General features: G+C 33.3%; 2 protein-coding genes across 4 annotated transcripts in view; one reads left to right on the top strand and one right to left on the bottom strand.

Moving 5' to 3' along the window:
- The window catches only part of LOC147029291 (secreted frizzled-related protein 3-like), a 101,401-nt gene that overhangs the window by 9,653 nt on the left and 76,748 nt on the right, over positions 1-15,000 (top strand). The window lies entirely within an intron of this gene.
- The window catches only part of DNAJC10 (DnaJ heat shock protein family (Hsp40) member C10), a 235,117-nt gene continuing 233,688 nt past the window's right edge, over positions 13,572-15,000 (bottom strand). The window contains exon 23 of the mRNA XM_085872233.1: positions 13,572-13,634. Coding sequence (XP_085728359.1) covers positions 13,587-13,634 — 48 coding nt within the window. The 3' untranslated portion in view covers positions 13,572-13,586. The remainder of the gene's footprint in view (positions 13,635-15,000) is intronic.

Here is a 15,000-nt window from a genome sequence, read left to right as displayed (position 1 = left end):
GATTGAGACATTGCCCATCCATACAAATTATTAGCATCAAAGTACATCAAATAATTACTATCTTTTTCACTCTCATAATTTGGAAGATATTTATTATTTGCTTTAGCATATCTTTTTGAACATACTTGTGATATTCCACCTCTCTTAGACTTCTCAATCATCAAAAGCATATCTACATCACTGACTAAATCTATATCTTGTTTTGTCATTTTCAACATTGCACTCCAAGCTAAACCAGGAGCTGTGAAATAGTGGGCAGGATCTAATCCATAACAATTTTTATTATGACAGAGTGATCTAAAAGCTTCAAACACATCAGCTAACAATAAAACATCTGTTTTTAGATACAAATCATGATATTCTCCAAGGTTCTTTATCTTAAATAATTTCCAAATTTCTTGTGCGTGTTTATATTCCTTATCACTTATCTCTTCTTCATAAAGGTTATTATAGAAACTTCTTTTGAAGGAAGTTGTGTTTCTTTAAATCTCATAAATGAATCCATATAACCATAAGGATAAATTCCCTTACTTGTAAGAATTTTCTCTTTACTTTGAATTTCATTCCTTGTTTCAATTTCCTCTCTAGTTAGAATTCCCTCTTTAATCAGAATTTCATCTATAATCAGAATTTCCTCTTTAGTTAGAATTTCATTCTTTGTTCGAATTTTCTGTATAATTAGAATTTCATCTTCAGTAAGAATTTCTTCATTCATTTCCTCATTAATTAGAATTTCCTCTTTACTTTGAATTCTCTCTTTAATCTGAATTTCCTCTTTAGTTAGAATTTCCTCTTTTGGAAAGAATGAATTAAGATTTGGAAAAGAGCCCGTGGAGCTTAGATTTGATGCGAGGTTGGCTAGTGGTGTTCCCATAAACTTGTAAGAATCAAGAAACCTTATACGAGTTATAGGTTTTGTGAATATCATTTTTGTAAATGAAATATACTTTTGACTTGTGTTTGTTATGGCAGAAATATTCCCTGGTGTTTTTGAAAGTTCATTTATAAATAGATGTGTGTCATAGTTGGCGCTGTTGTGAAGAAAGACTGGAATAAAAGAAGGTAATTTATAATTAAGATTACAACAGGAATGAGCGGGACCTCTATATTTACCTGTAAGATGACAATGATCCCTAACTTTAGACTCCTCAATTTCCTCCTCACAAATATGACAGATATTGTTCTTTCTAAATTCTAATTTTTCTTCTATGGTTAATTTCATCGGTTCATTTGTTTCTTTCATTAATTTACTTAGTCTTATACAATCCTTTTCTAATCGTTTTACAAACTCTTGTGAAGCATTTTTTCCACTATACTGTTCAAGTTTATTATACTTTTCTCCAACAGATGATTTGATATAATAACAGAAACCACAAGGAATATGTTTTTGATATTTATTTGTATATGGTTCTTTTGGATTAGGAGAAGCAGTATTTATCTTTTTAAGGATACACTCAAAATCAGCGTATATCACAAATGGGTGCATGATAGATTTATTATAATCTTCAAAAGAAATCTTTTCACCAGGTTTAGGCATTGTAATTACAGCTGATTTATGATTACTACAATATTTTGAATGTTGTTCTAATCGTTCTTTTGTATGAAATGAATTAAGACATCGCTTACAAGGATATATTTTGTTTGCTGTTCTGAATACCTGAGAAGAGATTAATCTTGATAAATTATTGATGTATGTGTAATGTGAATTATTTCCAACACTAAAATATAAAAGATCAATGTGTGTTTCTTCATTTTTATAGTTGTTTGAAATTTTTAATATTTGAACTTTGTTTGTATCCGTTAATCCATATACATTAATAGAAAGATTATTCTTTTTCTCAAATTTAGGAATATCTGTTAGTGGCATTGGGAAATTAAAATCTTTAATGTCCAAGGTATTCTCATATTTCATATATTGTTTTACTCTTTCTGAATTACATTTTGGTGGATGTAAGTGAGCAAGAACAGACCAGAGAAAACATTTATTATCATTATTCTTAATATTAACAACTGCCTTCTTTCGTTTTATTTCTTTTGGTAATTCAATATAAGAAGAAGCTTTAAGAGGGTTTGATTTTAGAATGTGTACATCTAAAAAGATGATTTTTTTAATATTGAATCCACTTCCTACCACTGTATTATCAACATCCTCCTCTTGTCTTGATAGTTCTTCATCAACCCCACTATTCAAAAAATCTTGAAATGATGTTATAAAATGAAGATCTGTCCTCATATAAGGAGTTTGTTCTTCATCTTGTCTTTTCATATTCATTTTCACTCCCATATAAAACTTTAAAGTTTTCATTTCTTTTAATGTTTTTTTAATAAATTTTTCAACATCAGGTTTCACTATTTCAATTGATTCAACTATTGATGATGGACCGGGTTCTCCAAATTGAAAAATCCTTATTTTTATATGCCCTTTAAATGCCCCATCAGTGTTTTCAATATAATAGTCTCCCTTTACTTTAAACTCATTTTTCTTGTGTTTTTGTGATTGAAGATGCCTATTATAACTACTCTTCAAAACATCCTTTGAGCAGGTATCACAATGTTTTCTTTCCAACTCAAGAGGGGATATTTTGTGAAATAGATTAAATGTGTGTTTGTTGGTTCGGAGGTGTTTTCTATAATGTTTATATTCGTGATTACAAACATCGCAGTATGTTGTATTCACCATATTTATATAATAAAACTTTGCTTAAACTAAAAATTTCTTGATGAAAATTTCGTTTATTTTACAGGTGAATCTGTGCTTAAACTAAAATTTTCTTGATGAAAATTTCGTTTATTTTACAGGTGAATCTGTGCTTAAACTAAAATTTTCTTGGTGAAAATTTCGTTTATTTTACAGGTGAATCTGTGCTTAAACTAAAATTTTCTTGATGAAAATTTCGTTTATTTTACAGGTGAATCTGTGCTTAAACTAAAATTTTCTTGATGAAAATTTCGTTTATTTTACAGGTGAATCTGTGCTTAAAACCATTTTATCCTCCAACTTTTTCACTTAATAAATACAATGTTTCAAGACACAAAAGACAAGTTTCAATCAATCTCTTCATTTGTTAAAGATGCTGAGAAATATGTCAAGGATGTAAAATTGAACAAAGATAAATATAACAACTATTGGATAAAAACAATTATGGTGGATATGATGAGTTCTTCAATTTACTTCAGTGGAAGGGCTTTTAGTATACCTGGAAGAACATCAATTAAGGTATCTCTAACAAAAGTTTCTCCTCTCCTTCTGGCAATATATTCAAAACTAGAAAAAGCAATGAAACAAGAAAAGGTATCAAAAAATAAAAACCTTATGGATGAAGCTTTAGAAAGAAAAGATAAGACCATCTGTAATATGCAAGGAGAAATTTGTATTTTTTTCAACAACCCTAAAGATATAAATCCTGATGAAATAAAGGATGTTAATATATCAGGTGAAATGACATTTCGTTCAATTGTAGTTAAGGATCATTTTAAAATTACCTTTAATATAAAAAATGTCGCAGTTGAATCTGTTAATGAAAAAATGTATATCGATATCGATGGTAATGTTTTTTCTACTAATTAAATGAGCCAATATTCAACTGAAGATTTTGAAGATTATGAGAGTGATTATGATACCGAGAGTTTGCATTCAAACGATAGTTATGACACCGAGAGTTTGTGTTCAAATGATAGTTATGAAAGTATAGATGATTCTGAAAGTATCGAAGATGATATCGAAGATGAATTTCAGTTTAAGTAAAGTTTTACTTTATAAATATGAATAGTTTACTCGATTTTGAGCCTCTTGAATTCCATGATTCTCCATATGACAAATTTGAGAATTGTCCTGCGTGTGAAAGACGGGGATTAAACACAGAGTCAAAAGCCTATAAACAATGTATATTCTGTGATTATCTTCTAATTAATGATAATCAAAAATATAAAAAGGAAAATAATTCTTTTAGATTTACACCAAAAATGAATTACTTTACAAGATTGATTCGAGAAATGAATGTAAAGAACGAGGGTGAGAACACACCTTTCCTTACAAGGGAAGAAACTGAACGTATTAGAGAAATGTTCAAAGGATTGTTGTTATATCTTATTCATGGATGTGATTTTCAGGGAAATATCAACACAAGATATTGCATAAATAAAATAATGGATTATCTTGAAATTAAACCTGAACTTAGGATAAAATATAGAATTTCGAAAAAAGCCAAGAATAAATTAAATAACCTGTTTTCCAAATATATAAATGAATGATTTTTTACCTATTTGGGAAAATAAGATAAAATTTGACAACCATAAAAATCTCCCAAATTCATTAAGATGCCTCATAGTTGGTTCAAGTGGATGTGGAAAAACCTGCTTACTTTTAAAGATGCTCCTCACTCCCAACTTTTTAGATTATGATAATTTAATAATTTTCACAAAGTCGAGTTTTCAACCAGAGTATCAACTACTCTCACAAGGTTTTAATGCTGGTCTTCAAAAAGAAGATATAATCGGTTTATTTAAACTTCAAAAAAACCTAAATGATTTTAACATTGAAGATATAATACAACTATTTTGTGATACACAGAGATGTAAAAAGAAATCAAAACCGATAACTTGTATTCTGAGTGATAATACGGATGATATACCGTCTCCCCAAGATTTGGATAAATCCAAAAGAACCTCGTTATCTTTGATGATTGTGTTAATGAGAGAAACCAAACGGTAATGGACAGCTACTACACAAGAGGGAGACATTCTTCTTGTAATTGTATTTATCTTAGTCAATCGTACTTTCAGCTTCCTCGTCGTTCCATCAGAAACAATGCTAATACTTTTATTTTATTCAAGTTAAATTCAATAGATATAAACAATTTTTGGAGAGACAATTGTTCTACATTATGTAGTAAAAAGGAATTTGGGGATTACATGAAACACACGACTGAAAAATATAAATATATTGTTGTGAAACAAGATGAGATATTAAATGATATTTTTCAATAAATAAATGGATGCGAAAGAAAGAGCAAGAAGATTTAGGGAACATCAAGAGTTGGTTTCAAAAGTTGTAAAACAGCAGGAAGACATAAAGAAGAAACGCAGACAGAAACTAACGAGCGAAGAAGCATTTGAAAGAAAACAAGAGAAATTTTTTAAACCACTTTTAAAAACTTCCCAAGGAAAAATGAAAGATGTTTCCACATTTCCCACGGTAGAATATACTCCTAAAAAACTTCAAATGTTAAAAGATTTCAGTCAAATGACGGAGGAAGAATTAGAGCATTTAGGAGAATTAGAATATGATGATGAAGGTTTATTTCAACAACTGGAAGAGATTAATCGACCCCCTGATTATATTGTGAATGCTCTTCAAAACAATGAATATTCAGCGGATTCAAAAACCAAAGCAGGACTCATTCCAACAGAACAATCAGCAATATTTCATCTTGTTCAAGAAAAGGTATTGATATTTAATGATGAATTAAGGTTCTTGGGTTCTGCTCAACCCCTGTTAAACTAACTCCAAGATTAATGTTTCTTCTCACAAAAGATGGAAGATTAGGTTCAACTGTGAGGGATGAATCAAAGTATATTGATAAACCATTGGATATGGAAAATAATGATGATAGAGTATATATTGATCTGCTGAACACTCTAAATTATAAGGTTATTCTTTCTGGTAAAAGTAGGAAGAATGAGAAGGAGAAACACATTATTCAGGCTTTAAGTATCCTTGGTTCAGGTGTTAGTTTTCTTCCAAATGACCCATCGCAATTAGTTAATAGACTGTTATTGTTGTTAGGCAGTAAGAAGGCTGGAAATAACAATTGTTTTAATGAAGCATCAGCCATTTTAGACCAGTTGATGAACATGAAAATAATTAATAAATATCAATATAAAGACATTTTATCTCATATTAAATAAGATGAGAAGCACAATCCTTAGTTTCAATTTCACAACAAGCGACCACACATCTTCATTCCCATACCCACTACAACTTGACACAACAAAAGAATATGAGGCATCTTTATTGTCCATGGAAACTTATAATACCTTATTTAATATAACCGAGAAAAATGACAAGTTTAGTTATAATCCAGGAAGTGGATACAAAACGATAACAGTCTCACCCGGAGCATATGAGATTTCTCAAATATCTTCGGAAATTGCTCGTCTTATGAAAGAACAGGGTGATGAACCAAAAAATATTGTTATAAACATTCAAAAACATACTTCAAAATCAACGATTAAAGTTAAAAATAACTACAAGGTTGATTTCACAATTGATAATTCATTTAGAGAGTTATTGGGTTTCTCCTCAAAAGAGATTGAAACTAATGGGACGTTTTACAGTGATAATGTCATTCAAATATCCTCAGGAATAAATTCGGTGTTAATTCACTGTGATTTGATTGATGGTGCTTATAATGATGGGAAAAAAACAAATACAATATTTTCATTCAGCGCATACTCAACCCCAATTGGTTATAAATTCAATATGGAACCCAAAAATTTGGTTTATCTACCTGTGTCAGGAAAAACCATACACAGAGTAAATTTTAGGATAACCGACCAAGATAATCGTGTGATTTATTTTAATGGAGAAGTTATATCCATCAGAATTCACCTACGTGAAGTTTTCCAATAAATAAATACGATGGTTATTGTGAGGAAACACGAGTTGGGAAAATATAAAATAATTACAGGGGATGGGATGTTCCTTTCCCCATACTACAAGGGTGAAGGTATGTATCTTGGTAGAGGATACTATAAACCTAAGAGACAAAGGGGTGTTGGGCATCAATTTAGAGGAGATGGGATAATTGATACTCTCATGGGTATTGGTTCAACTATTCTTAAACATAAAGATCTAATTGGTTCAACTGCTTCTGCTGTGGGAAATGTTGCAGGTGCTGTAAAGAGTATAAAAGATGCCCAGAAGGAATCTCATAAATTACAAGCAATAAAAGAAATTAAGAAAGGCAAAACTCAGTTGTCCCCCCAAGAACGACAGAAAATAATTCAAATACTTGGATCAGGGTTTCAAAAGGTTTAACATCTTTTTTTTCCTCAATAAATACAAGTATGGAAGCAATTGATAGTATCTATGATTTGGATGATACTATTATTATCTCAAACTCCACTAAAAAAGAAGATTACTTCAAGGTAAATGCAATAACTGGAACAGACTGGAATACGAATGGTACAAAAAGTTTTGAAATAAATAATCAACAAACCTATTTGAATCTCTCCGAAAGTTTCTTGTTGTGTAAATTTAAATTCACTAAGGCTGGGAATAACACAAACGCTACACTTGTAAATGATTTCTTCTGGAAAATGTTTGATAGTGTGCGTTTGTATATTGGAACACAAGAAGTTGAAGCGGTTGATTATGTCTCTGCTGTATCTGAAATGATAAAATTTACACTCTATACATTCAGTGATAGAATGGGAAAGGGGTCTGTCGAAGGTTTTATTCCTGATATGTCAACGGGAACAAACACAGACCCTGGGTATACTCAAAGGAAAGGAATGTATAATGATGATACAAAAGCAGAAAATAGTTTTACTGTGGCAGTTCCTCTTAAAGGTATATTTGGATTTTGTGATCATGATAAAGTTCTGTATGGCCTTAAAATTAGATTTCAACTACAAAGGAATGATAATGAAAATCGATTGCTTTTTGGTGTTGGTAGTGCTTTTGGTGATCAGAATAAATTTGTAATTGAGGAAATGAGTTGGTATATCAGTGAATATACTCCTAATCTTAAAACAGAAGAGATGTTGAATCGAAGACTTAACTCAAAGAAACCACTCAGTGTATCATACCTCAAAAGAAGATGTCAACACGTTAAACTCAATCAAACTACTTACACGTGGAATTTGGGTGTTCTGGAAGGAAAGCCACGATATCTGTGGATCATTTTTAAAAAGCCAGATGGTGATACTGCGACTGATAAGAATAATGCATTGAGTGATAATGCTAAGGTGAAACAACTTCGCGTTTCTCTAGATGGAACATTTTACCCACGAGATAGATTGGAAATTAATTGGGAAAAAAATGATTTTGCTGAAGCATACAAGTCTTACCAAAAGGTGTGTGAAAGTAATGGAAATAAAGAACCTATTTTGGATATGACAGCATTTAAAAGTTTGTATACAATCTATGCGTTTGACCTGAGCGCTCAAAAGGAAACTATAAAGTCTAATCGAGTGGATACTTCCCTATACATTGAAAGAGGAGAGAGTGAAGAAGTTGATACATATTGTTTGCTTTTGGAAGAAACAGAATTGCAGATTAATACAGATAATGGTGTGATGATTAGTCTCACATAATTTTTTGTTAAATAAATGAGTGGCAAAGTACCAACTGGGGTATATGTTAATCAAATCAATCTTCATAAACTATCATCTTGTGTTCAAAATCAAAAGCCTTGTACGATTAACGTTAATACAATTCAGAGAAAAGGAGCAGTAAGAATTGATGTTTTTCTCACAAGAGAACAGGTTAAAATCTTGAATGACACTGGCTCACTTAAAATTAAAATGACAAAACCAATGTTGAAAAAATATTCAATAAGAGAGACGAGTGGAGGATTTCTCCCATTTCTAATTCCTTTATTTGCTGGTTTAAGTGCGGTTGGAGCATTGACGGGTGGTATTTCAACAGCGGTGAAAACTGCCAACGAAAGGAAGGCTCAACTCCAGGCTCAAAAGAATTGGAAAGACATAACAAAGAGTTGGAGAAACAAATTAGTGGAAGTGGTGTAATTGTCGATTTTGCTGAAAAACTTGAAGGTCTGCCTGATAAAGCGAGATTGCTAGTTGGAGATATGCTTTCTTCTATAGCACAAGCAGGTGTAAAATTAACGAAAAGAGGTAATGGATTATATCTTTCTAATAAATAAATGAGCATTGATGAGTGGTTGAAAGAATTTGGAAAGAATACAACATCAAATTTACAACTTGTCAAATATTGTAAGAAATTAAAAATTCATAATGTGGTTATTTGTATGAGAGATGAATTAACAAATGTGCCGAAACATACAAAGAATATTATTATGAACTTAGAAGATAATAATGGGAACGGTTCTCATTGGGTTTGTATTTTTAATAGTCAAGACAAATATTATTTTGATAGTTTTGGTCTTCCACCACCTGTTGAAGTCATAAAATTCTTACAGAATGGTGTTTATCAAACATTTCAAGTCCAAGAATTAAATTCCAAGTGTTGTGGCCAATTATGCCTATATGTGTTATTTCAACTCAACAAAAATAAAAAATTTTATGATATTATTTTTAATCTAATATAAATGACTTATGTTGGTAAAGATGGTTCTATCTTTGGTGTATCTCAAGAACTGGATATTGATTTATCAAATTATTACACAAAGGCACAGGCTGAACGACATAAATATAATATAACCAAAAATATTAACATGAAAAATGCTTATAAATTAAAAAATTATCCAAGCCCGACTGACGCGAATGACTTGGTGAGATTAAGCGATTTATCACAATATATATCCTTAAATAAAACAGCCGTGTATTCCAAAGATACAGAAGTGTTGATATTATCTCCAGGTCATACAGAATTCACAGTTCGAATTAAAATAAATTTTTATAAAGAAGGGTGTATCGTTTGTATGAGAATAGAACAATGGGGATATGATATGAATGATTTAGGGTATAATTGGTCATTTAAAATTAACCTCGAAGACCTGGAACAATTAAATCAGTCTCGTAAGGAAGAATATTATCCACTTGGTATCGAGAATGAGTTTTGTGGGGCTACGATTAGTAAACAACAAATAAAAGAATTTAATAAGGGTAAATATAATAATGGTTTTGCCCTTGTTTATCTCATGAAAACAGAAAAAACAGGATTATATATAATAAGTAAGGAAATACAAAATGATTTAACTATGGGAAGATGGGGAGGTGTTTCGTGCCATAATATTATTCTAACATATATTTCTAATACATAAATGACAGCAAGAAGGCTTCAAGAAAATTATCATTTCTGTGTCCAAGCATACCTTCAAGAAAAGGGTATTCGGTATTTTAATAAATATGTTCTACAACATAAGAATGAGGTATTTTCAATAAAAGATTGGCATTATGCTGATGTTGATAAACCGACAACTTTAGATTTAATTAGAATGTTAAATAATGAAAAAATTATAAAGTTAAGAAAAGGTAAGGCTCTTTTAGAAATTCAAAAGAAATTTTATTGGTTTCCTGTTGTAAAAAAATTATTTTGGATACAGGAATAACAAGAAATCCTGATGAATATATGTATAATATTCTATGGGGTGTAAGCGATTCAAGGATAGTAAGGGATGAGGAAGGAGTTGAAGAAGAGAGGGAAGAGGAGGAAAAGGAGAAGAGGGAGAAGAAAGAGAAGGAGGAAAAAGAGAAGAGAGAGAAGGAGGAGAGGGAGGAAAGAGAGAAGAGAGAGGGAGGAGAGAGAGAAGAGAGAGAGAGGGAGGAGAGGGAGAAGAAAGAGAAGGAGAGGGAGGAGAGGGAGGAGAGGGAGAAGAAAGAGAAGGAGGAAAAAGAGAAGAGAGAGAAGGAGGAGAGGGAGGAAAGAGCGAGACAAAATAAATATCAAAATATGGAAACCAGTGAGATTAAAAAAAGATTAAGGGTATTACAGAAAATAACTCAACCCACCGAGGAGGAAAACAAAGAATTGGTAAGTCTATTTGCAATACTTTCGACAAGACTATTGACATCGACAAGATATGGATTTTAATTCAAGTTTTTCATTTTTTTTTTTCTTAAATAAATGGGGGAGAGAGTGAAGGCATTTCTAAGGATTCTTTATGTTTTAAAAATCAAGATTCAAATGTGCATGTTGGAAACTAAAAAGGTTTTTGCACTCTGCAGGAATTTTTCTCATAAATAAATGAGTTATTGTCTCAAATGTAAAAGAAAACTAATACTAAAAATATTTCATATATTAAAAGTAAAAATAACAGGGTTATACAAAAAGGTATATGTTCGGTGTGTGGTTCAAAAAAATCAATTTATCTCCCAACACAAACTAGGAGGAGATATCCAAAAGTTTTTATCAGGAAGTAAATTTACAACTACTGGAATACCAGGGGAATTACATCTTCCAGGGTATTCTTTCTGTGGCCCAGGCACAAACTTGGATAAAAGATTAAATGAGGCAGACAATCCTAAATCCTGGAGTCGGCCTATCAATAGAGTTGATGAAGTGTGCATGAGACACGATATTGATTATGGGAATACCACAACGTTGGAAGAAAAGCATGAAGCCGATAGAGAAATGTTGTATAATTTGTCTCTGATACAAAATCCAACCTTGAGAGAAAAAGTTGATCGGTTCATTGTGAAGAAGATGATCAGTGCTAAATTGAAACTTGGACTTGGAAATTCAAAAACTTATAGGCTCTAATGATGCCATTAAGACTGAAGAGCAATTAGCTGATGAATTACATAAACCAATATTCACAAAGTTTCAGAGAAGGAAAGTTTATTCCAAGGAAGTAGATTATATCTGGTCTGCTGATTTGATTGAACTCAATAATGATAAGGGGTACAAGTATGCTTTAACCGTTATTGATTTGAGGAGTAGATATGCGTGGGTTGTACCATTAAAAAACAAAACAGGTAATACTCTTATGTTAGCCTTCCAACAGATATTTAATAAAAGTAAGAGAAAACCTAAAAAATTGTGGACTGATGAGGGTAGGGAGTTTTATAACAAGACATTTATGAATTTTCTAAAAAATAACAGTATTACATTATACAGTACCTTTAATGAAGGGAAGGCAGTTGTTGTTGAACGTTTTAATCGTACCTTAAAAGAGAGACTATATAAAAAATTCACACAACTCGGTTCACAACAATGGTCATCTTTTATTCAAGATATTGTGGATAAGTACAATGACACGATTCACACGTCAACAAATATGAAGCCATCAGAAACATTTACAAAATTAAAATATGAAAAAGAGATTAATGTCAGAAAACCTAAGTTCAAAGTTGGTGATATCGTAAGAATATATAGGTGGAAATCTCATTTTGAAAAAGGTTATACGAAAAGATGGACCAACGAGCTTTTTAAAATTGTTGATGTAATAGATACGGTTCCTTGGACTTATAAGATATATGATTTGGAAGGGGAAGAGATTTTAGGTTCATTTTATTCACAGGAATTACAAAAGACAAAGATAAATTGAATTTTTTTGACTCCGCCCCTTTTTGGCTCCACCCACACAAGCCCCCGCCCACACAAGCCCCGCCCACACAAACCCCACACAAACCCCACCACACACCCCCCCACAAGCTCCAATAAATTGAAATTTTTGACTCCGCCCCTTTTGACTCCGCCCACACACGCCCCTCCCACCGAAGCCCCGCCCACACAAACCCCACACAAACCCCACACAAACCCCACACAAGCTCCACACAACCTCCACACAAAAACTCCACACAAGCTCCACACACACAAACCCCACACAAGCTCCACCCATATTCATCATATTCACATAATTAGTGATTAGTTAATTAGTTCCCCACACACACAACATGTTTATTTAATTAAAAAATTATCCACCCATCCACACAAGCTCCACTCATCCACCCATCCCCCATCTCTCCACCCATCCATTTATCCACACAAACCTCATCCACAGAAGCCTCATCCACATTCACCCCTCCCACACAAGCTCCACCCACATAAACCCCTGCCCATATAAACCCTGCCCACATAAACCCCTCCCACATAAGCCCTGCCTACACAAGCTCCACACAAAAACTCTACACACATAAACCCCTCCCACACAAGCTCCACCCACATAAACCCCCGCCCACACAAGCCCCACCCACACAAGCCCCACCCACACACACACCCCGCCCACACAAGCCCCTCCCACACACACCCCACCCACACAAGCCCCCACCGAAGCCCCGCCCACACAAGCCCCGCCCACACAAGCCCCACCCCCCTCATCCCCCTGTGCGCCCCCACCTTTGACCCACCACCTCCCTCATCCCACCCCCACCCTTCCCCACACACACACATGGGGAGGGGAGGGATGGGATGAGGGGGTGATGGGTCATTGGGGGAGCGCACCTACCCCCCTCCCCCCAACCCCCCCTATACATCTCTTTTATTCTTTTCTTGTAATTCAGAATCAAGTAATTGTAAACAAAACAAATATAATTTATTAATATTGAAAATATTAAATATTCATTTGCGAGAATGTACAATCTTTCCCAGCAATCTTCTTCAGATGCCTTGTGATTTCGAAACTCAGACACCATATTCTGTTTTGAAACAAAAAGTGGATAATAATTAGGTTCTATAAAGATAATTACATGGTAATATGAATAAGCCTCGTTGACCACTGAATTAACACACCAGGAGCCTGTCATCCTTTCAAGGTCAATAAAATGAATTCCAGTGTACTGACAAAACCACGTCCAAACTAATGATGCAACCAACATAAGGCGACATTCTAAAGAGAGAGTGATATTAATAATAATTCAGAAATATTTACCTCCAGAAAATCATGTGTTGTACGAGTGATATTAATAATAATTCAGAAATATTTACCTCCAGAAAATCATGTGTTGTACAAGATTGCTTCAACAGCTGATGTTGTGCGATAGTGCTGAAAAAAAAAAAAAAAATAAGTCAAGGGTATAGATGAAGAGACAGACAGGGAAAGCAACACACACACACACACACACACACACACGCACACACACACATACACACACACATAGACACACACACACGTGCCTCACCATTGGTTTAATTCATTCGAGATCAGAGACCAGTCATTATAAATCATTGGCCTCTTCAATAAGAGCAGAGAGAGGTAGGTAGAAAGACAGACAGAGAGAGAGGCACACACACGTGTCTCACCATTGGTTTAATTCCTTCGAGATGAGAGGACGTGATAAGACTTCATGCCACTCATTGAAAACGTCTTTCAATTCTCTTCTAAAATCATTGATCTCTTCAATAAGAGTATTAATTTCATGAACCACGTCGTGATATGTGAACTCAATTTCTTCCAATGCCCTGTCAGGGAAAAAATATATATATATCAGAATTATCATGATTTAATTAATAATCATTTGCTTCATCGTTCAAAGAGAAAAGCATACACAAACTTACCAACTCTGTAGTGGGCTGTTGGCTTCATCGGAAGAAATATCGTCCATGCCTCAGTTGTAAAAATGAAAATCCCGTCTGGCAGAAACTTTGTCTGGCGAACCGCTTATAAAGCAACGATGAGGAAATTGCTTAATCATTGGGTGTGGGCACAGGAAATGACAAGCTTCTCTTAATGATCTCATCTGGCCACCGCCCGAGTTGCAAATCGTTTTTGGACATAAACCACGCCATAAAAGTTTTGATTCAAATGTTTTCAGTTCGTGTTCTGAGATAAAATATAAACACGAGACCTTGTCTCACAGAATAGTTCCTATTTTTTCACAGCATGACAGTCCAAAACCACTTCCTCATTCACACAGCACGGCCGTGTCAAAAACACTTCCTCATTTTCACGGCATGAACTGAAAACATTTGAAACAAAACTTTTTTCTGGCATGGTTTATGTACAAAAATGATTTGCAACTCGGGCGGTGGCCAGATGAGATCATTAAGAAAAGTTTATCATTTCGTAATGGCACAAAAGGGGTATCTTAAAAAATATAAAGATTCAAATGTTTTGTTTTTCAATATTTTAGATGGGGATTATTGTGCAAAGAAAATTAAACTATTGAAGGAATTTGAGAATGAACAAATGTTTATAGGTTCAATGAGTGAGCTAAACAATATGCATTGGTTATTTGATAAAGAGTGTCCCGGGGCTTAGGCGTTTCAGATATTTCTTTCGAATTACCTTTAACAAATCTTTATCTTGTTGTATGGGCTATTTGAATAGAGAGCCCCTAGGTTAAAAGGGGAAATAAAAAAATGACCGTTTTTACAGTCATTTTTCCCTGCTGTGCAGGGGTTTGGCTTTT

Source organism: Eptatretus burgeri, chromosome 3 (assembly GCF_056783735.1).
Source record: "Eptatretus burgeri isolate ZD-2024b chromosome 3, Ebu_testis_v1, whole genome shotgun sequence".
In the NCBI taxonomy this organism is placed as follows: domain Eukaryota; kingdom Metazoa; phylum Chordata; class Myxini; order Myxiniformes; family Myxinidae; genus Eptatretus; species Eptatretus burgeri.
The sequence above is the reverse complement of the archived record's forward strand: the minus strand, read 5'-3'. Positions and strand labels throughout refer to the sequence as shown.